This window comes from Mastigoproctus giganteus, chromosome 1, assembly GCF_048544385.1.
Source record: "Mastigoproctus giganteus isolate SK-2022 chromosome 1, ASM4854438v1, whole genome shotgun sequence".
Lineage (NCBI taxonomy): Eukaryota > Metazoa > Arthropoda > Arachnida > Uropygi > Thelyphonidae > Mastigoproctus > Mastigoproctus giganteus.
In genome coordinates this window covers 100,746,219-100,770,459 of record NC_143575.1, presented here as the reverse complement: position 1 = coordinate 100,770,459, position 24,241 = coordinate 100,746,219, and the positions used below count along the sequence as shown (strand labels likewise).

At 37.4% G+C, this 24,241-nt stretch overlaps 1 protein-coding gene across 1 annotated transcript in view; it reads left to right on the top strand.

Annotated features, from left to right (window-relative positions):
- LOC150091055 (neuronal acetylcholine receptor subunit alpha-10-like) overlaps positions 1 to 20,891 on the top strand; it is an 85,438-nt gene extending 64,547 nt beyond the window's left edge. The window contains exons 4-8 of the mRNA XM_090381449.1: positions 1,630 to 1,674; positions 2,151 to 2,260; positions 3,813 to 4,351; positions 11,305 to 11,501; positions 20,110 to 20,891. Coding sequence (XP_090237575.1) covers positions 1,630 to 1,674; positions 2,151 to 2,260; positions 3,813 to 4,351; positions 11,305 to 11,501; positions 20,110 to 20,460 — 1,242 coding nt within the window. The 3' untranslated portion in view covers positions 20,461 to 20,891. The remainder of the gene's footprint in view (positions 1 to 1,629; positions 1,675 to 2,150; positions 2,261 to 3,812; positions 4,352 to 11,304; positions 11,502 to 20,109) is intronic.
- Positions 20,892 to 24,241: the final 3,350 nt, after the last annotated feature.

Sequence of the window (24,241 nt, the reverse complement as noted above, 5' to 3'; positions counted from 1 at the left end):
TGGTTAGGAGACATCTTGAGTACTGCGTACAGGTCTGGCGGCCTCATTTTAGGAAGGATGTGGAGCTGCTGGAACGACTACAGAGAAGGGCAACGAGATCGGTGAGTGGAACAAGGGGTGCTCTTACCAAGAGAGGCTTCAGTTACTGTATAAGCTTGCTTTCTTGCATCATTTGCCACTGCTAATGTTAAATCCTACCTAAAATCCCCAGTAGCGTTGGAGTTTCCGAAATACTCATACCGGTGGATCTGGTGCCGACTGCCATGTAAATTAAATCGTTAGTCTTAATTCCCATACAGCATCCCTACGTATCTACCCACTTGCTGTGCATCGCATGGTATGACTACGCGATGCTGTTACTGATGTTACTTAATTTCATGATATGGGTAGATGTACTGACTAATAAAGTGATCACCCAGCGTATATTAGCTTTGAACAGAGCGACCAGTATATCAACTTATTCTTCAATTAATATTACAAATTCTGCGTTCACTTTCTCCGGACTGCAGATTTTCTTTCCTTCGTTCATTTTATAGCCCTTGCGGTATTACTTAATCTTTGCATATATGTTGGTCACTTCCTCTGTATTCGTCTGTTCTCTTGTTATCAGATAACTGTATACTTCCATCTTTATTCTTTGAAATGAAATAGTTGGTTTTTTTTCTTTCTTAATCCTACTACTTCTTTTATTATTTTTTTTTTTTCGTATGCATTAAAGGCGCCATGTTTTTATTGAGGTATTTCTATCTCTTTTCAGTTTTCTCTCATTCATTTTTCTTTTCAGTCTTTTCTTTTTTCATTCAACTCGTTGTGAAGCCATTAACAATATGTGATATGATAAAAACTATGCCATTTTGTCATTTTCAGTAATTCACTACGTACATTGTACAAACATGATGCTAATACATAACCTGATACGTTTTACTTTCAATAACTGTTATTATTGGATCCGATTTAATGCTGTTTTCACTTACTTTTCGAATTAAGACATAATCAATCTGATTTCTTACAATATTTTGCTCAGTATCTTGGAATGGTCTACGAGAAGGCATATTAAAGTGAGCGTTAGCGAACAATCGGTTTCACATTCTAGATCCACCGTGTTCTATCGACAGTAGGAGCACCTCTAATAGGATCTATCTCTTCATTGTACATGGATGGCCTTGAAAAAGAGTCATCGGAGTGAAGTCTTCCACTCTTCACTGCTCTTCCACTTGGCTGAATGAAAACCGGCGTTGGGTATCTCCTAAGAAAGTGCTACCTCTATTCAGAACCTTGGTGTTTTTATATGCTGGGAAATTATTGACCAGTTCCTAACATAAAAGATGCGCCTTCTAAATAATTAAGTTCATAGTTACTCATAATAACAAGGGCCATTATGGAGGACTTTTACAGTTTGCTAAATGGAAATAGATTAAACACTAAAGAAATAATCTTCGAAGGATCGTATTTCCAAAATTAAAATTCAAATGTTTCAACCCGATTTTTAATTTTAGATCTTTACGTTTTTTTGTTTTTTTTTTTTAAATTCCAAGTGTACAGGATGATTTAAAGCAGATTTTAATTTATGTTTTAACAGTTATTTAAATTATTTTAAAATTAAATGCATGCTCCTTGTTTGTTTTATAGGATGAAAGAAACCAGATTTTGACGACCAATTGTTGGCTGAACCAGGTAAGTTGGAAAACTTTCATGATCTTGCCTTTCAGACCAACATTTCCGAATCTCTCTCTCTCTCTCTCTCTCTCTCTCTCTCTCTCTCTCTCTCTCTCTCTCTCTCTCTCAGAAACATCTTGCCTCCAGCTCCCTTTTAGCTACTGCCTGCTCAGTTTTCAAATTCTCTTCAAGTTCTAGCCTTGGTGGTATTTTTTTGTGTTTTCTTAGGTCTTGGTAAAGTTGTTTATGAATATGTAATTATTCGCCTTTTCAATGACCCCACATGAACTTTTACTTTTCCTAGATGAACTGATTCGCACTACGATCAAATTAAATGGATTTATACACTATTTTACATATGGGTCTTGCTGTATTCTTTTAAAAACTAGTATTGAAATCCTGACCCAATATTCGTTTTTAAATCCTTAATTTACATGCCTTGCCATTTACGAAACCATTTTTAAAGTGCACTTTTTTCTTTAACTTATCTCTAGATGTGGATGGATTACAGCCTACGGTGGAACCACACTCACTTTGGAGGAGTTCACGTAATCCGAATTCCTGCAGAGAAAGTTTGGAAGCCGGACATCATTCTCTACAACAAGTATGTTACCTTTCTCTGTATAAATTTATCTTCTAAATATCAGTAATGTATTTATTTACCGAAGTACAGATGAAAATATAACATACTTGATGCCATTCTTGTTTATTGCAATTCTGGATCCAGGCACTTTCTACCCGTTCAATTGAACAGTGTTCCCAACACCACAGAGGCCCTCTCTGAGATTTAATAAACTATTTTTTTTACGTATTTTTAGAGGGCCCCATGGAAACAAGTTGAGCCCCCGGAATTGCTGGATCTGGCGCTGGTTTATTGCCAGAATCGATGTTAAGGTACAGATACACGAAATCAATTAATGCAATATAACCGAAGAAGTATAAATTAATTTTATTTTACGTCTTTTTATTATACAGTTGTGATGGGGATTCTGCGTCTATAGTTATCCCAGGAACTTTACAGATAAAACCATTTGAACTCTTTTTCCCATTCATGACCCATTCTAGAGAAAGTAGAGGTTATTAGATGAAGTGAAATTTATATAAAAAGATTTTCTTGAATTCACTTTCAACCCAAAAAATTGTAGATAAGAGAAAAGGTTCAAGATACCCTGAAATTCAACTTGATTAACTTGAAAATCAGATTGAAAAATAAATGTCGGCAGCGTTTGGGCCGAAAACATTTTTGTATAACCTGAAAAAAGCACTAATATTGAGAAAACCAACACTCAGAAAAGAGTCAACCTGTAGAATACTTGCTTTAATGGAGATGATATTCTTTCTGAAACAATATCCATGCAAGTACCAAATATAAGATTGAATAAACAGCCACAGTAATCTGGAAATTCCATAATAATTGTTCTTCTTAAACTACGTCAAGCACTGAAAAAGTCGGGCAGCCAAATGGAACAGATTGTGAAATCTGATCAACTTGGTATTAAACTTTAACCAGAATTGACTAAAATGGCTGTATTCTTTCGAAACTTTAGTTAATTTTTGTTGAAAATGTTTGTTTTCAATAAAACAAGAAGAAACATCATGAAAGTGAAGTGCTGTTATTTATTTCTAAAACCAAGCTTCAAATTAAAAAACAGATGTTTCACCTAAAATTGCCTCCCAAGGCATCTGAGTTATGAGGGGTCAGTAGAGCTCCCTGCATGTACAATTCGTGCTTCTGTCCATTAAGATGTTAAATGATATTTCAAACTGTACAATGTTAAACAATTTATTGCCTTAATTCCAAAAAAGGCAAAGGGCTTCGCGTGAGGTTTTTCTTCGGTGTGCCGTTTAAACTTCAATAATAATTTGATAAGGGTCAAATTGTTATTGAAAGCGATTGCAATCATGTGATTCGTTTACTTCTTCCACTTAATAAACTCACGATAACTTCCGTGTCGTGAATATAGCTTGAGTTCGTGATAGATCTTTGTGAATAATATAATGCCATCAAATGTATTTAAAATAACGAGGAAAAGTTCTTATTTCAATATCTTTCATTTGTTCCCTTCTACTACCCTGGAAAATATTGCTTGTATTTTTTTTTTTTCCCTCATGGTAGTAGCTGTCATCATAAAGTTGCTTTATTGGTTTACTTCTAGTGCCGACTCGCAATACAACAACGCCATCCTCAGTACGAACGTGATCGTGGTGTCAGACGGCAACCTAACTTGGCTGTCGAGTGCCATCTTCAAGAGTTCCTGTAAGATAGACGTTTCTTGGTTTCCATTCGACGAACAAACCTGCACCATGAAGTTCGCTTCTTGGACTTACGACGGCTTCCAGGTGAACCTCGTCATTCAGACTCAAGAAGGAGATTTGTCAAACTACGTGGAGAACGGAGAGTGGGACTTGATCAACATGGTCGTGGAGAGGAACGAGGTGTTCTATTCCTGCTGTCTCGAGCCCTACCCAGACATCACCTACTCCATCATCTTAAGGAGACGACCACTGTTCTACGTGTTCAACCTCATCTTACCTTGTGTGCTCATTACTGGTATCGCTCTACTTAGCTTCTACATGCCCTCCGATTCCGGAGAGAAGGTGACCTTAGGCATTACGACACTGCTCTCGATGACCGTCTTCTTGATGGTTATTGGAGAGAGTATGCCGCCAACGTCAGACACCGTTCCCCTTATAGGTAAGCGTTTGATTTTGTGATTCAACTCTTGGCGTTTCCTTATCAAAATGTTATTCTTTTCTTTTCAAGCGCTTTTTAATTTAAAATTTCAATTACATCAGTCCAAAGCAGTAAGCGGTCCTTATTTACTAAGGTTCATCTCTGATGTCGAATGTATATGTTTTTATTACGTTGGATTTTTTTTAAAAGTTCTTAATACAATGAGTAATGTTCCCATTACATCGTGAGGATATTCTTTGATTAAAATATCGACGTGAAGTACCTTACTTATTTAATATAATAAACGTGATATCAATTTCTCATGTAGAGACAAAAAATCATTTGAAATACTGCAATACCTAAAATTCTGAACACTATTAAACAGCTATAAAAAAAAAAAAAAAACGTAAAATGATAAAAGGAAAAAAAATTCATCGAAAATCTTTTATCAGCACACTTAATTCCATAAAGCGATTTAGTCTTAAGTATGGAGCGCTTTAAATACTGAGCTTAACCTTCTATTACTCCTTCCTGATTTTAAACCCAATGATACACTGTAGAGTGGAAAATAGATTTGTTTCTTACCATGTCTTATCGAGAGATAATTATTAAATGACTACAAGGATTTGGGGAAAAAAATCAAACTTGCGATAGTACGGCAGTATGAAAAGGATTTTATCCACATTTCTTCAAATATTTGTAGTACGAGGGTGGTTAAAATGAAGACAGCCAAAGTTTTAAACGAATTATAGTCCTTGATTCAAATGTATTATGAGAAAATTCATTATTTTTCAACATAGTAATATTTTCCCTCAACATCTTACATTATAAAACAGTCACTATAACTACCCTTGCTTTTGTCCAAAAGTTTAAGTGGTCATAAACGAACAGAGAAGGGGATTTGACACGAGTTGCCCTGCTTCTTCACGATAATGTGTTAAACAAGTTCCATAAAGCAATTATTGCTCTGAGAGATTGCAGATTCCAGAAATTAAGCCACCCGGCCTGCATTCCAGACCTGGCTTCCCCAGTGATTATTTCCTCTTTAGAAATTTAAAGAAACACCAGCGTGGCCATCGATTTTCATACGATGGCAATCTCAAGGCAGGTGTAAATGGCTTTTTTTTAGATACCATAATACCCACTTTTTTTCAGGTATTTCTTCTTTGCCCCCAAAGTGAAGAACATTTGAACTCAAGAGATAAATATTGAGAAGAAAAAAAATAATAAAAAACCAGCTGTTTCTTTATTAAAGAGGTAGCTAACATTTTGAGTGCGACTAGTACAGACAGGACGGGCCTCAGGGATTGGATTCAAACCATGTTTGCGTTTGTATAGGTTGGATTCTAAATAAGCTGTTGGAAGTGCAGAATAACGATTGCATCACATTGTCTGTATGCTGGTAATAGTTAATATATCATTTATAATTAATTTAACATGTACATAAAATCTAATCACGTAAAGAATGTTAAAAGCTTTTAATTTTCAGAGTTTAGTTATCAATTGACTGTTCAATATCATAACGAGAGGTTGATTGATATCGGCTATTTTGGAAAATTGTTATACGAATTTAACTCTAACAAACAAGGTAAACATCAATGTTTTCACCTCGTAACGTGACTGGAAGTTACTGCGTAATGTCTGTTGCAGAAGACTTTAATATCAATACATAACTACCTTTTTTTCTTGTTTAAACTGACCTTAACCCGCGATAATGGGACTTCAGTTAGTGATTATTCTTAAAGTGATAACGGAATTGGATACGGTCCAGCCAAACTGCGCGACCCAGATAGCCATCCAATGGTAAACTGAATGTCAACTTAAGGATGCGAAATGGGTATATTTTTCCATCATTCCAAAGCAGCCATTCTTTTGATAAAGAAAACAGTTAAAACGCTTCTTTCATCGTGGCCATTGGGGTGTAACCAACAGCGACACTTAGCTCCAACACTGGCTATGGTAATTAAGAATCGTTTGAAGAAAGAAAAACAACTCGATCTGTGCCGAAAGATTATTCCACGCTAATCTGAATATCGGAGGCAGCTTTAAACACCGCTTCCAATGTTTGCCAATCGACGATGTACGCAAGAGCTGTCGCTGCCAATGATGGAGAATGCGTTTTTGCAGGTCGTCAAGTCTTCCTGATTTGGGTTCATTAAAGCTAATTAAGTTAAAACAGAGCGATGATGAAATATTAATTGATATTAATAATTATTGTCATTAGAGAACACGTTTTCCTGACTGATCTCATTTATCACTCCGATGTCACCAACTGCTCACGAGTCCGGCTTGGTTCGGGACTTTCGAATGCTTCAACATTATACGCGCCTTTTTTTTTCCAGAGTAGAATTCGCCCCCTGCACTTAATTCTCGGGATAAATTCGTGTGAAAAAGAAAATCAACCAATCAGTCACGTGGCCACTGAGTAAAAAAGAACTTTCCTTAGAATCTCTTGTTCAAAAAATTGGGAATAAGAGTTGTGCAGCGAAGTTTTGTTTCGAACTGCGCGCATTTCTCTTGACAGACCATTAATCAGCATGAAAAACAGTCCTTCCGAATAGTTAAATCTGGCTACAGGACATAGCTGACCTGAACTACATCAGTTTTATTGACTATCCAAATTGGTAGCATATTTGGTCATTAATATGACATTAGCGCTAATTTCCCTCTAGGCCAGGAACCACTCTTGGGACATTATTAATACCTATATTAGTTTAATGAGAATTCAAAGTTCCATTAGGGGCAAGAAATGAACGGGTTTCATTCTCTGAATAAAACTATCGCATATTGGATTTTGTTTCTACTCCTCAATTTTCTTTTTCTTTGTCTTCTATAGTGTGGTTATGAGCGAGATTACGATTTTTTTATTATTATTTTACAGTTTGTAGTTAACGTGTTGGTACATGGTGCCTATAAAATGTGCGTATTCGAATTAATCTTTTTCGGGATGAAAAACCGATGTTAGTGACTAAACCATGCAACCCTTGCCCAAGACGGCCCACCTCGGACACAAAGCTCAGTGAAGTTACTCCATCTCAATGGGAAGTATTTCTGAACTTCGGCCAGCGATGAGAATCGAACTCAGGAAACCCCTGGTTCGAATCTCGCTGATGGTACGAGGAATTTATTGACACTGACTTGTCAAAAAACCAGCTTTACAATATTACAGGTACAGAATGACGCTTTATGGTTGATGCCAAAGTTGCCTTGCCTTGGCTCTTGCTCAAAATAACCGGACAGTTTCGAATGAGTCATTTGCTGAATAACTGACACCAATCTCTTTGTATTCTTTTTGAAAACATCTGCACTAAATTCACTAATATTTTTATTTTACGAGATAATATTCCGGATGTAGCTGAGTGGTGAACTCCAGAATGTAATAACCACACTAGTTTAGTTTAAGTTGCTTATGGTTCGAGACCCTGTCAACTCAATTCATCAAGTTGGGTGATCAACTCCTCTGATCTATGTAATTATATATTTCAAATAAACGAGTCTAGATTACAGATGAGCTCTTTACCTTTAAGATTTATACATTTCTTAAATTTTGAGTCTCGACAAGCAACAAGAATCAATCATTTTGAGAAGCCAGTAACCTCAACCTCATCCAGCTGTTAATGTGTAAATCGTCTTCACCCGAACTTTTAAAACCTAAACTAACTGTGCTGTTTGAGGTGTTCAGATTTAGAAACAAAGATAGCAATCTACTGGTGATGCAGTGGAAGTTTGAACGTATTCTTTCAGATGAACAATGGAGTAAACTGTTCAGCAGACTTATTTATTCACTTTTTCAAATTGCGTACAAATAAAATTCGTACGCTTTACCTTCTTTCTATTTCGATCGAGGAGGGGTCTTTCTGTTCTCACTGATGAGAACCCAGTAAGCTTTGAAACAGCTGTTTTGGCGATGTCTCATACTTTATATGTATAGCGTCTTTTTCGGGTAACGTTATAAAATTTAGAAAAGTATTAATAACTTTAAGAGAACCATGGAACAATTGTATTTATCTCTAAACTGACCATTAGCTCAAGTCATAAAGTTAAATAATCGGCCCTCAGTCTTCACAAACAATTTTTCTGATCGAAATAAGAAGCACGAATTGTATTTGATTAATTAAAATACTCCTGCAATCCTATACAACTCATCTGCCATTTATTTTGATCTCAGCTTGACTTCACAAATCATTCAGCCATTGACGCATTTAGATAGTTTAGGGCTTGGTGTACTTATTTGCAGAGGCCTTATAAATAAGGTCACTAAGGGTTCTGGACCAATAGTAATTCCGTTGGTGCATTGCCCTCGCGACTTTGGGGCTCTGTAACAGCTGCACCACTGTGCCATAAAAATCGGGCTTTGCATTAAATTTCCCTTCTCTCTCTCTCTCTCTCTCTCTCTCTCTCTCTCTCTCTCTCTCTCATGAAGGTAGAGGGGCCGACCAAGTTAAAGAAACTTTAAAAGTTTTTCTTTGGTCTTGGGTGACATAAAAGTAGTATATCCTAAGTTATATCAGAGTGAGATTTGTGGCATAAATCCAGATCCTAATTTTGTTGGACTTCGTGTCTTATTCCTCTCAGCGTTTGACACGTCTTAAAGCGTCTGACAGATTTTCAAGAGCATTGTGTCACTTTCAGAAATACGTGTTTTGCAGTTTACTCCGAAAATCAATAAGCGTTCTCATGTGCGCCTTGTTCGACTAACCTTCGCTACCTAATTTCGTGTGGCAAGCTGCGTCTCGTCCTGCGTGTGGCATTCTTATTCGTCTAACAAGCCACTGCGCCCAGCCATTATTGGGCCCTAAACATAGGCAATTGTTCGGCTTATGGAGGATGGTCATTTGCAAGCGTATCTCACCTTTTAATGTACTTCTGTCAAACGCTAATAACAAATGTTCGCCAACTCCATAAGTGGCCTCTCCAACAATGGTTTATCATCTCATCCTGGGCTCTTAATAATCCCGCTGTTTGACATATTTTATTGTCCCTGTGGATATCGGACATGCGCACATCGACTGTGATGTGTACTTTCATTTGCGAACATCATAACTGACACAGCAGTTCTATTTATCTCGTGGATTTATGAAATGATTAAAAAGGGACGAAAAAATGAAAGGAAAAAAAAAAAAAAAAAAAACCAGCAAGGCTGAATTTCCGATTAATTTTATTTAAAAAACAATCGCTATGCGTACTCTGTTTCGGTTATAACAAAAAGTTGAGCAATAAAAAGTGGTAAGAAGAAGAGAACATATAAAAATAGGACTGCACTTATTGATTGTTTCTGTAAGCAGACGCCTTTACTTGGGCAGTCTGCGCATGATTCAAATCGGCGTTTCAAACCACACAGTTCCGGCAGGGGAACTACGAAGTGATCAGAAGTCGGACTCATTTTGATTAATAAATATCGTTTATTTCTGTGTTTACAATACCTCAACCTTCCCTCTTGTTCATTCAAATACCAAGAATACCTACACTGATGTTCCAAATGAATAGGAGACTCAACTGAGTTGTTTATTACGGGGGCTGTTTCCTTAAGTAAATAAAAGCGATGAAATCTTTTGTATGGAATATTTTCCATTGTTCCATCTTCCTGAATCTTCAAAAAAACCCTGTCTCATCCGGTCCTCATCGTAACTTCTGTATTCACTCTACCCTGTGATTTACGAGTATGACATAGATACGTCAGAGTGCGCGTGCGCACAAGTTCATTGAGCGAATCCCCCTCCATTATGACAATACTCGTAGAAGTAGTGACCCTAATGAACACTGTACACGGAATTGGACCCTTACAGATTAGATCAATCTCTGAGATTCGGATGTTAAAAACTCACTTGACTAATTTAATCATTAAAAATCCTACGTGAAGATTTGGTTTCTTTTCAGTCGAAAAACTGAAATGGGCTACCAGCAAAGCAAAAGTCATTAAATTAATAACTTATGATATTTTACGTAACAGTAATAGGGCATTTATAAATCTTTAATTTTTATGGATACTATTATTGTTTAATTTGTCAATCTTTAATGTTTTTATTTGTTAATATCCATCGATGGGAAAATTGTTTGGTTGATGAAGGCACAATATTCATTTTTCTGTACTTCTTGGTCGGAATGTACGCAAAAGCAGTTGTACAGTCCACAATACGTACGCTTGATAATCTATTACTAAATAAGAGCTTCTTGAGTCCAAATCATCATTGTATACGCTAATGTTGCCAGGTATAATCTATTCCTCACTGTTCCAGTTAAACCTTTTTGAATCTTTTGTCACTCATTCAGTGTTGTATCCTAGACCGTATAATTACGCAGGTCAAAGAACAGCTTTTCAAACTCGAGTACATTAAGCGGTGGTTTAAATTGCATATCTGGAAGCAAATAAGTGAATGTTTATGGAACCAGGAAACTCCAGGATCTTAACCAAAAAGCGGAAACTTAATACATTTCCATCATTGTCATGTGATCCGCAGTTCATCAATAACGACAATGGTAGACTCTTCGGTGAGGAACCAACGTCACATTACTTCACCCCAATCGTTTCCTTGACATTGTTACTCTCTCCTGATGAATAGGATGTTCTATCGACTTTGCCGTCACCTCCGACACTATCATTAAGAAACCTGCTCGCAGAGAGAGAGAGAGACTTTCTATTCGCGTCCTGTCACAGACAAGATGCTTTTGCTGCCTTAAGGTCCCAGTCTTAACCTTACTGTAATAAAGATCTCACGAACGGAAAAAATCGAAACCGCTGCTTTAAGACGCTGAAGGAAAACATGTCATCAAGTTTTAACTGCGTCTCTGACCTCCGTTCAAGGTTGCAATGAAAATGGAAAAATCGAAGATGAAAGAATTGTTTGGCGCGAGTAGTCCTGAGAATGTACGAGTTGGGAAGGGATGAGGGAATGTGGGGGAGGATACAATTTGAATTCTAGATTTACCGGAGTAGTAAGTGAAGTTTTGAATATTTTCTCAACTTTGTTTTTCAGGGCTATACTATGGGGTGACCATTTCTCTGGTTTCCTTGACAACAGCTTTGTCTGTCGTCACTCTCAATATCCATCACCGAGGGATGAGAGGGACTGAAGTGCCCTCGTGTGTCAAGAAGATAGTGTTTGGTGTATTAGCGAAGGTCCTGTTTATACATCTGGAAACGACGGATGCCAAATACATCGATACAAAAAAGGTAAGCCTCGAGTTAAGAAGAAATGGAAATTCTGAATTTTTTTCTTCTTTTTCTCCCCACTACCCAGCGGTGCCCTTCTACATTTACCAACACCCTTTCTGAAAGCTATGTAATATTGTTAGTGTATTTTTCTTTTAATAATATTAAAGAACGTAATGTTAATTATGCAGAATACTGAGTGATCATTGCTCAACAATAAACTGACTACCAGAGCCCCCTCAAGGTTGTAGTTTGAAAAATTTTGGTCTAAAGTTGGCCAGGATGAAATGTAAATGTGTCTATTCCTGTAAGTAGGAATAAGTCTGTTTTGAGCCAAGTACTGAGTTTTTCTGAAGTTGATCCTTGTATTCTTCCCATGGACGCTTTTATGGCGAAGTGCTTCGCATGATGGAGTCTAAGTGGCATCAAACCTAAAGGTTGACATGATGGAGAAATCAAATGTCCGAAAGTTGAGTTCAGCTGCAGAAGTCTAAAGACCATTTTAATCCGTGTCCTGAACTATATTTGCGTTTATCACATGTGCATATTGGATAGCTATGCCATGTTTTGACTCTTTAGTGGATGGACATTTATCATGAAAAATACATTGTTCTATCAAACGTTATTTTATTCCCGAAATCCAATCGCATGTCCATTGCAGTGTTTGTTTTATTCAAGTATAATCAGTACTACCAGGAGTTTTGTTAAAAATGATTCAAGCGTTTATCAACTCTTTTTCTTAGCATAGCTGTCATTTTTCTACCCATATTTTTTTTTTTTTTTTTTTGGAGCTTTGTTCTCGCGAGCAGCCATGTTCTGTCCTCTCATATCAGTTCGAATCTGATACTAACGACTGTTTTTGTTAGATAGATCCCACTACTGATTACATCTACTCAGCTATTTCTCATCTTAAAGATTTCACTACTTCAGGTCCCGACTCCTTCCCTGCTCTTCTCCACAAGAAAAATAGTTCTTCTTTAGCACTAATTCTTACAAATCTCTTCAGTTATTGCCTTCTGTACCGTTGTTACCTTTACTGAACTTAAATTCTTATGCAGATCATCTTAAAGTAAAATGTTCGCCGACTGTCACTGATGAACTCAATTCCCTCTCACTGTAGCTCAACAAAAATATGTTTATAAACCGGTTCAATCCTTAGCCTTCGCCGATTACTACATTGAAAATTCTGGTATTGCAAGTGTGGACACATTCAAGGACTTGCCTGCTTTATTTCGATGTAATGTTCATCCCTCTTGCTACATCGATCTCATTTTAGACTCGCACACCTCACTGTTTAATTAAGCGTTCTTCCTCGACTTTTTAAGTATGCCAAAGTTAATTCTTCTCTAAAGGCAGCTTATACAGTGGCGGCCACATTAATCGTGGTTTATTTAGTTGGTCTCAGGCGAGGGCAACGTGGTTTTTCTCCTGGCGACTAACAGGCAAATCTACCAAAGAACACACGCAATTTACAAACATATATACAGCGCAATATGGCCTAGTTACTGCTGTGCCTAAAATCCCATAACAACAACAATAACAATACCTGCACGTGTTTAATATTTGTCTAGTCGAATTAACTGAGTTAAGAGTACAGGCCCTAAACGCCACTTAGGTAATGTTTATTGATGTGGTATAAAGGGAGGATCAAGATTGCTTAGAGTGAAGTTAATGTTGTCTTTGGTGAAGCTGTTCTTTTCGACATAACTTCGTGATCTCGGGAGTTTTGACTGAGAAAAGTGATATGGTAGATAGTGCTCTCTAGGTTTCTGCTGATACCTCCCTTCTGAACCTCTCCAAATTTCTTTCAAGAGGATTTACAGTTTCCCCCCCTCAATTTTATAATGGCTCCCTCGTTATTCTATGGGCAATCTACTATGTATGTATGCTAAGGAACTGTTCTCAACGAGTTGTTTGTCTTGATGAAATCTGCTTGCTACTTGTGTTCCAGTAACTTAAATTCTCCAGTGTGGTTTTCTTCCATCCAAAATCCTGAGAAAGAAATTGTGAACAGCTGTTTGGGGGGAGGGGAATATTACTGAAAGCATATCTCTTAAACTTTTGAACATTTCTGGGTTCAGCACACTGTGTCTATGTAGCCTTTACATTATTAAAAAGTGGATTATTTTGGAAATTCTGCCAAATGGCTCATTTTCCAGCTACTCCTATGATATCAAATGGGATAGACTTTTAGGGCTAAAACTTGCTAAGGAACCCTTGCCTTTTTTTTGGATCGCACATCATTTGAAAGAGCACCTTGAATTACCTCTCAGAGGATACTTTTGCATTACCTGGGGCAGTATGTAAAAAGCGCTTTTAAAAATGCATCTTTTCCAACCAGTTTTTCATTCCCATATCTTACGGTCTTAGTTTCTTGTACCTTGGATTTTAGTGGATGGTTTGGGACAGTTGAGTGTCTGGTTTTGCTTTCCATTCCGGATTCACCTGCCATACTGTATTTAACTCCGCTGATTGAATTGAGCTGTGTTAATTTTTATACACCCCTAACAGTCGTACATTTTAGATGACTGTGTTCTGTCAGGTACTTTTGGAGATGGAACAGTAGATTTGGAGGATTTTTTTTTTCCATTGCAACCCACGGAATTCCTGCTTCCTCTAGGTTGTTTGGAACTTTATTGTACACCATTGGCTGGATATAATAAGAGACTTGAAGAGACTGCTTCTTCAATAAAAGATTGAAGAAGCAGTCTCTTCAAGAATATAGATGACAAAGTGCAAAATAAAGTATCCATTTCAAAAAATAAATAAATAAAAAAAATAAACTATCAGAAGTGGCTAATCCTATTATCACAATCCTTTCTCTGTTCATTCTGTAGGGGATGATGCTCAAACACTTACTGACTTTCATAATGCTATGAACCAAAATGGTGAGTTCCCAAGATTGTGTCCGCCACTTCTTTAAATGATACTAACAGTAGTAGGCTGATCAGGCTGCTATTTCTGTGGTTGTGTCCTCCGAAGTATCAAAACAATTTTTTTTTTTCTCAGACGAAGAAAAACTAGTAGGGGATTGATTTCTCCCCTGTGAACCGAGGGAGCTGATGTAATTGGGTTTTTAGGAGCATTAGTAACTAAGGCATATTGCTCCGTATATGCGGTCTGTAAATTGCTTGTGTGGTCGGTTTTTTGTTTGCTGGACGAAAGAACTCCAATTTCCGGAAGTTTTGGATTCATCATATTACAGATTCACGTTGCTCAACTCGACTTATTTTAGCCAGCGAGTTATAAATTACAGCCACTCCCCGACTTACGTAAGGGTTGTGTTCCGCGGAACACTACGTAAGTCGGAATTTCCCTAAATGCTTGTGCAGCACTCGCAAATTTCATTGAGTTTGATTGAAGCAAATAGAATTATTTATTCAATTTTTTTTTTTATCTCATGCGCAGGAAAAATTACAAAAATTTCAAAAAGAGAGAGGAGACAGACATAAAGTCCGGTGGTTTTACCTTTCGAGCATCGTTCCCTGAATTAACTCTCCAGCTGATAAGCACGCCGCTGCGAAAGTTGAGGGCTATGGAGATTTAGAAGGGGTTTTTTTCCAACACATCACAATTTCTCTGCAGAATCGGCACTGGCGACTTGAGCGCATACCTTATTGTTTTGGAAACCAACGCGATGCTTGAACCTATTAAACCACCCGTTGCTTGTAACGAACTTGGCTTTGGGTTTGCCGTACTTATCCTTAATATCTTCATACTTCTTGCTTTTTGCTTGAATGGTCATTGGACTCAGGGGCGCTTGCTTCTGAATCTGATTTTTCATCCATATTATTAACAGCTGTTCCATCTTCGATATAACACCTGAAGGCTGTTTTGTGATCACTGTTCATCTTAAATGCGTTGATCCTTTAATATACACGCACTGTCCCTTAAAATAATATTCACTGTTGAAGCAGCGAGACCTAATTCCGTGCAATAGATGACAAACTTTGTCCCGCTTCGTACTTCTTAATTAATCATCATCATCATTTCTAAATCAATTTTGTTTCGTTTCCTAGCACTGCCAGCACTTGCACTTTTCGTTGGTCGCTTTCCCTTCACCGTTGTAATACGTAAAAAGGAAGGAAGAGAAGATTCTGAAAATTTGTTTTTTATATGATTGAAGCTTTCAGGGAACTCATTTCACCATAATACCTTAACGTTAAAATCCACAGAATTCCAGCTATCGGTATTATTGTAAATGCAATAAGATAGTTTACTACCCGTTTATAATTAGTTGCACTAACAGAAAAGCCCAATAAACCGGAAAGTGCAAATTGTTTTTTGGTCGTGACCTACAGAAATGTGTTTTAAAAATAAATCACAAAGGCGTTCAAAATTGATTCTTATAACGGGAACATATGATAACCATGAAAGTGTAGTGCAATCTCCATTATAAATATGACATTTTAGAGAGATAAATAGCTGAGTTATGTAGCGAAAATTTCAACTTTTGAGGTCTTAGAACCAATTACCAAAAAAAAAAAAAAAAAAAAAAAACAGTGCTATTGGGTTCACATTACGATATTTTCACGATACCTCCATCATTTATTCCTACGGGATATGTTTTCACAATTTAAGTTTGCACCGGCCGACTAAAACTTACATAAAGTCAAATTTCCGTAAGTCGAATATTACGTAAGTCGGGAAGTGGCTGTACTGGAATAAGTTACCAACATGGGTGGTTGAGGCTGACAGTTTGGGGAAATTCAAAGGTCAGCTGGATAGTTACCTACGAGAGGAGCCAAACGCATAGGTTGTCTATTTCCTTTTCTTTTATTATTTATGAATTTTTATTTTATTTAATTTTTTTTATTATTATTTTACTCTTTCTTCTTGCTTTTTTTTTTTTTCTAGTGCCGCATAAGCCTTAGGCTTCCTTGCACCATATGGCCATTATTAATACTAATTAGCATTCTTTAGCCTAGGCTAGAAGTTTTTCCCTCATGGATTTTGTCAAGAAGGGCTTCTTACGATGTCGATATGCGTTCATACCAGTCATCGCAAGTCTTCGCCCTCGTGGGCAACACATTTGGTAGAATCACCGTTCTCTCCACACCGGGTGCAAAAGACCTGCGTTCAAATCCCTTTGATGGCGCCAGAAATTTTTATGGGTCTTTTTCATAAGGCACGAATATTGCATAAAACTCCTGTAGAAGGACTTGGGACTGAATAAAATTTACTTTGGAACGATGCTTTCGGATTATCGTAATGGCCCTAAAAATAAGAATTTAGAATTGTCCGAAGAGATGTCCTTGTACGTTGTTCACTGACAGGATGAAAAGTACCAACCCAACACAATTGCTTTTGGTAGAAGTGTCACGAACTTCTTCGACATGCTTAATGCGAAGATAATAATGCTGTAGGGTTTTAGCGCATCAGCAACCTGGGCCATATTGCGTCATATGTAATGTCTGTAAATTGAGTGTTCTGTGGTCGATTTGTTGGACGAAAAACCCGAGTTCCCGAGAGGAAAAACCATGTTACCTTCATCTGAGACGGACTAACTCGGGCACGTTGTGAAAAAGTTCCTTAAAATTCCTTTCGTCATTGATAGGACTCAGATCATTTCCACCCGGTGTGGGGAGGACGCTGATTATACCAACTGTGCTACCCAAGAGAGCTTAATATGAAGAGAATCATCGATGGCGTCATGAATTTGTGAGAAGTTTTCAGCATCTTGCTGACGACTGACAGTTGATGAGAAAGCAAATCGTTTAGAGGAGAGTTTTGCTGATGTGGTACAGCCGCTTCCTGAGGAGTTAGCTATTTAGAGAATAGCGAATCTCTGCAGTGAGGTCATATTGAGAAAGAGAGCTGATCTCTGCAGAAGTCTTAAAATAAATCGCCGTGTAAGAAGCCAAATTAGCCTGTTCGAGGTTAGACGCAAGGCTGCAGAGCACGGATCTCATTGGGACAGAGGTTACGAAGAAACAAAGTGCCTTATTTATTTATTTTTTATTATTTCCCTTTCTTGCTTGCGAGATGCAGTAATTTCTTATCTGTTTGGGTCTTTACTTCTGACACAATAAACGTCTTAGGAACTATTACAGGTTAGGTGGTTGTCAGAAACCAGATACAAGGTTTGCAAATCCCGAGTTGTTTTAACACTAAACTCAAATAATAATGTTTTTACGTTGCTTCATATATATCCTTAAGCATTCACTTAATTTGTATTGAATTATGTCAGTTAAAAAGCAAGTTTTGGCCCATCTTATATGCTCTACAAAATTTCGCTGTTTTTAATACATTTCTTAATAACATTTGATGTTATCTAGGTTTGCCTAAAGCACTTTTTCTCCGGCGTAATTGATATTGTATTGATCCCTAGTGTCGAATCCTTTGTAATCCCTGAATTCGGTAAATTAGTTATAGATTTGCCCTTCGCATCAGCAGTACGAATAATAGGTGGCACTAAACTCTAAAAGGGAATTGAATAGCATAACATGTTTGAGTACTGTATTATAGAACTGCACTCGGTTATCAAACCAATACAGATGTGTTCATCTACAATACGTACGTCTCTATCGAAAACGGAAGTTTCGAAATGCTCGCCTTGCAGGAATTGTCGTTTCCTCCCGATTAGAACTGTCTTTGGCGTAGTTATAACGTGCTGATTACGCAGTTCTTCACTTCGTGAATTTGAACCTTCACTACTCCACAAATAGTAGATAGCACAGTTGGTAGGATCGCCGTCCTCCTCACAGAGTGGAAAAGATCTGAGTTAGTCCTCGATGATGTGAGGAATTTTTATGGACCTTTTCATAACGTGGCTGAATTAGTCTATCTCAGGCGAGGGTAGCATGGTTTTTTCTCCCCGAAACTTGTTTTTCCTCCAGCAAACTGAAAATCGACCTCAGATCACAGGCAATTTACAAGCAATAAACATGGAGTGATATGGCCTTAGTCGCTGATACTCCTAAATCCCAACTACAACAACAACGGGTCGAATATGTTTATAGAAACTATTTTTCTTATTTTCAGCTGTAGAATAATTTTCCTACATTGTTCTATGTAGGAAATTTTTTTGAAACCCTCTGTATATGAGGGAAAGTCCGAGCGGTCAGGCTCGAGGGTGCAGAAGTACATGCGTTTGATTGACCGTGGTTCAAGCTCATGACTACTAAATATAGTGATGTTTTGGTGTTCTCTGTACTTCGTGAACTTCTCTGACCTTACGTGGTGGACTCGAAGTTATAAACAGAATTGGCACCTGTTTAATAAAAATTAATTTTAAAAAAATAAATGTAATAGGGATAATAAAATGAAATAATACGCAAATCTGAATTTAAATTGGGTTAAAATGAGAATTAACTAGGAACAATAGACCGTTTTAGAAACTTTCTGGCTTCTATTAGCAAACGCATGCTGAACTGTGAATGTATTTCGGGCAGTCGGTTTATGGAAATAATACTTTCATTTAAAAACATAACCGTTACGTTTTTAACAGACAAACATGGCCGACCGGGCTAGCCGAGTGGGTAAAGTACCTGCCCGGCAACCCAAAGGTCGCGGGTTCGATTCTCGCCTCGGGCTTGGATCAAAGTACTGCAAAAACCTTGGGAGGTGCAATATGGCCACAGAAGCCGATGCGCCAACAATTACCAAATCAAATCAAACAGACAAACATGCGAATTTCGATTTTACTTCACCTACTACGTTTAAACACCCCTGTAATCCTATTATATTATACTTTCATTAGTGTTCTCAACAGTACGCTGCGTGAAACAGGCTGAAAGCGATCTATTGACCTAAAGAATTTTCTACGATTTCTCATAGTCAGATATTCTAAGATCGAAGAAAAAGTATGGAATATTTGTGCTCATATGAAGAGTTAAGATTTTACAAAAGTACAAACCTGGTATTTCTAGCAGAACATAAAAATTCTGCTTAAATTGAAGGCATGGACAGCTTAAGATCCGGAAAAACCCAAGTTTTGAGACATGTGGGTTTCGGAGATCGTGTAAAGAACAAAACCGGATTTAAGGTTAGCCCATTTCAGGAGTTGATTCTCTACCGCTAGAAGGTACTCTAGCATGGACATACCAGATCCAACTTCAGAGCTGCGCATTATGGAAGGGTAAACTAACACCTTGATTAATTTTTGGAGATGAGTAATGAAGAGGGCTTTCTCATCAAAATAGATTCCCAAGACCTTTAGAATTGTTCGGCCACAAATATTTGAGTAAATTATAAAGGGAGTCTTCCTTTTTGATATGGTAAGGTGGCATGGTCTTTTGTGTGTATTTATAGATTTTCCACGTTCCCAAAACTGAAAACTCCTTGAAAGAAACTTATATGGGATCAGTTGGATACACTGAACAATGTGACCCAAAATATGGTGACCCCATCCACTGAAGTTAGTGAAATTTATTATTAATATTATTATTTACTGAATTAATTTGATTAATATTTTTTCCAAAATTTCAAAAGACTTGCTAGTAGTAGTATGAAACCTCTTTAAATTGCATTGAGAAACAGCAAAAGCTTGCCAAAAATTATAACATTTTTAATCTGTTAAACGGAATTTGAAACTCAACTTTCATGTCTAGAAATTACCCATTTCAGTCAGTTCACCGATTACTAAATCTAAAACTTTTTTTTTTTTCTTTTCTTTCATCACTTCTAGTCCAAGTGCCATCGAACGCCTGCCGAAGTGCTTCCAGAGGTGGAGAAGTGCGAAAACGGAGGGCTTTCTCAAAGTATTCGCCAGGACTTTGTTCACAGTCTTCCCAGGGGAATTTCGGCTCCCATGGAACAGTTTGAAAGACAGTTCGTCCGGGTTTTGAACAAAGTGTACCAAACGATCGAAAGAAACGAGATGCGGTTGGCCGAACAAGAAAGGAGGGACAATATCAAACTCGAATGGCAACAAGTCGCGCTGGTGATTGATCGGTTCCTGCTGTGGTTGTTCATCATCCTGACCGTCGGAACAACGTTAGGTATTCTCTCCATGTCACCTCACGCACGCCTGTACTGATGAGTAACTCCAAATTGAGGAAGACGAGAATGCGCGAAGAGATTCCACAAGTGTCATCTGAGAGCCATCGGTATTTATACTCTCCTATTATAGTTGCAACAGACAAACAGAAAGCGCATTCCACGAGCCACTTAAAAAATGACTCCACTGGATTTCATTCCACTCTAGAGAGTTGACTCGCGGTGCGAGTGACAGAATACAGCGTTCTTAATTGTCCTGAAACTTTGAAACTTGTGCCTGAATTGGCTCTGGAAAGCCACTCTGCTTGAAGCAAAAAATAATAGAGTAACATATAATTCTTCCGCTCTCTCTGTAGAATAAGGAAGAGCTGTCTTATAGCAATACGTTGAATTTTAAGTGCCAAATATGAATGTAAAAAGAGGGGATGCATCGCAGCCGGAAGCTGTCTGTAAAATAAAAAAAAAAAACGTTCCGATGAAATATTTGTTTGTGGGTTATGTATCTAAGAAACTATTTCTTGTAGTAAATTAACGTCAGTGATGCACGAATATAAAATAAAATAGAAGAATGTCTCGATTCTTTTAGAGTATTCTGTCTGTCTTAATGTTCTTGTCACTTCGAAATAGATGTTTTATTAAGTCGGCAGAATGATACATGCTACTGTGCAAATAGTTTACAGAAAAATCGAGCTATTTTTGCAGAAATTCAGTATATTACAGCTTTAATAACTATTATCGTTTTTATACGTCATGGTAACAAAATAGAAAAGAGGATTCATCAAACTTCTCTTCGAGAGAGAGAGGACTTGACAATGGGATGCTTATTTTGAAACATCCTGAACTTAAGGCAGTGTTTCAAAAGATCTCACTACATATAAGCTGCATAACATTGAAAAGGTGTAGTCGGAACCACCATAAGTCGGAATTATTTCGGTCACCATAAACGTCCATCGAAACCCTCCAGTGTCATCACGAGCTTGGATTCTAGTGCAACGTTTCTTTATTGACTGTCCAGGTCATTTTTCTTTTCCTTTTGGGCCAACCATTTTCCTTTTGGTTGGCTCAAATTTAAGTTTCTTTCAAATTTTTCATGCATATTTTAATTTGGGTTTATTCTAAACAACGTTTCCTTTTGTCTGTTCTAACCAAATACATCTACAGTGAACAAATGAAGTTGTATATGTTTTTCTTTTCTTAGTAAACAGTTACTTTCTTATAGAAATCAGTATTTTAATCTTTGGTGGCAGTTTGTTCTTTGACAACACTTAACATACTACAATAGGAGTTTCAAACTGGGAGAGGATGCGCCTGTTTAATACTCTGAGAATGGGAGTCTTTTGTTCAAGTTATAAGATAGTTTATAGCTTTCCTAACGTACTTAAGGAAATAGCTAACACACAGTAACTGTCTTGTATTTCAGATTTTCTTGTCCAGCTACTGTGAATTTCTTTCATGACTTCTTAAAAATCTGGTATACCAGGGAGATAAGACCTTATTAAATTTTCAAGGCAGATAGAGATTTACGCTTCATGAAATCTCTCTGGAATACTATAGTGGACTTATGGTACCCAGTGTGTTCGTTTTAGGCCCAGTCTATGAATTTTTTGTATTGAGTTCCTAAGCAAGGGCAATGCACCAAAGTTCCATTGTTAGACTATTTTTGTTCTTGTGAAGTAGGAGGTGCTTCCATAGTTCATGAGATTAATACTTATAAATTAATGAGGGAAGAGTCGGTAATCATTGGGATATCCTTCTTGGCTGCATTGCTATTGAGAATTGGGTTGCCTTAAGTTGCAGGGATGATAGCTTAATCTCTTACGAGATCCTTATTATTCCTCGGAATCCACACAAGTCAAATTTGTGGAGGAGGTTTTTGGAGTTGCGTATTAATGTGCTTGAAGCATACATATAACAGCTGTTGTTAGTTCGGTTGATTGATTATAGCATTTACTTAATAATGGAACAAGTGGATAGCCGTTCCACGAACGATGGGAGGAAATATAAATCTGTATTTAATTTTGAAATATTATTATACGATAAAATATTTGCTTCTTCATTTACTTCAATGCGAAAATCAATTTTCCTTTGAAATTTAGATATAATAAAATTTGAATTTCCCAAAAAAGTATTCGGGAAACTTACTATAATAAAAAATATATTACGAATATAACAAAATTCACTGATCAAGCTTAAGAAGATCTTAGTTTGTTATAACATGCACTGTGTTTGTAGAGAAGAGAATTGAGGATTTGCTGAGATCTTGCTTTTTCAAATATTGTATTGTAAGTTGTGGGAGTGTTGGATTTTCTGTTTTCCTGGCCTCAGCCCTCTAGCGTAGTAATTAACCATTTTTAGGCTTTTGCAGGTATTTTAACTCGAAAGCATCACATATTTGCAAAGGGCTTTTCAATCGAGGCTGTAATTAGCCAACCTCACGCGGAGGGAGTAGGGTTTCGCTTGATAATTCCTGAACAAATGTACACATACTTGTACGCACATTAACATACAAAAAAAAAAAAAAAAAAAAAAAAGAAAGAAGCATATGAACTAGTCTTAACCAAACATGCCTGTGAGCCACTAACCAATACGCCAAACTAGTTCCAGACGAAATTACTCGGAGAGGACATCAAGTTTGGTTGTTTTGAGTAGTCCAAAAAAACCCATTCCACGTACCATCGGTGTTATGGCCTTAGCAAATTGTGTATTTGTTCGGACTGGTTCTTCTGTTTTCGGGGTAACATTCAAAAAAACATTGGGGAAACTGCATCTCCGTCCGAGACTAGCTAACTCAGCCCTGTTTCTAAAAGGTTCCAATGAATTCCTTGTATTACTTAATTAATCAATGACAATGAATATACTTAAGTAATTAAGCTTAATTACTTAATTAATCTTGGCAATGGATATACCAGCTCCATTGTTGTGCGTGATTTTCCAAAGAATCATTCCCAAAACAATTCGGTCTCAGTCCAATAGCTCTGGGAATGGAAACGTTTGTTTCAAAAAAAAAATAAGAAAAAAAAAAAAAACTAGATTTTATTTTTTGTCACTCTGTTGCCTGTTTTTTTTTGCAGTGCATAGTATACTGCCCAGACTCGAAACACGCAAACGCTTAAAGTCTGTGAATTACCCAAAGCAACAAAATACCCATTCTCCTACGGACTACAATAATTGAACGTTGGCAACTTCTAAAATGAATTATCTTCAGCACACACACTCGATGCCAGGAGGCAAACAACAAACATTTCGCGTTTGCAAACGTACAACTTATAATGCAATCCACTCTGTCACCCCCACTTGACATTCCACTAAGAAATTATCCAGCTCTTCGGCATACTCCACTTACTTGTCTTGTCGCCATTTTTGAGAGAGAAATCGAGATGATTGATCACTGCCGCCGAAGTGTAACTCTTAATAACTACATTTTTTGGCGTTACGTGCAGAGCGAGTTGCTAAGGAAGAACTGGGTAATCGATGGCCTTTCGTTTCGTCCACCCTTTCCGTTAATAATATGAGCGATGTCTTCGTCAAGATTAAGCGGTTTAGAATTCTACAGCTGGGTCAAGCCAAGCCACTCGAGGTAGGGACTTCAATTAATAGCGGTGAAGGAAGATCGGGCGTACCCGGTTCCCAAGAGGCTTAGCTTCAATTAATCACGGAGATACTGGCGACGTCGTCCTCGTGTCGACTGTCGTGGAGGCGGGAATGGAGTAATACGAAGCTGCTGGTAGTGGAAACGTTTCTAAATTAATTCTTTTTCACGAAGATCTGATAGGTTTTTTTTTTTTCTAATGACCTGCGTTTAGACCTCCGCTCGCATTTCC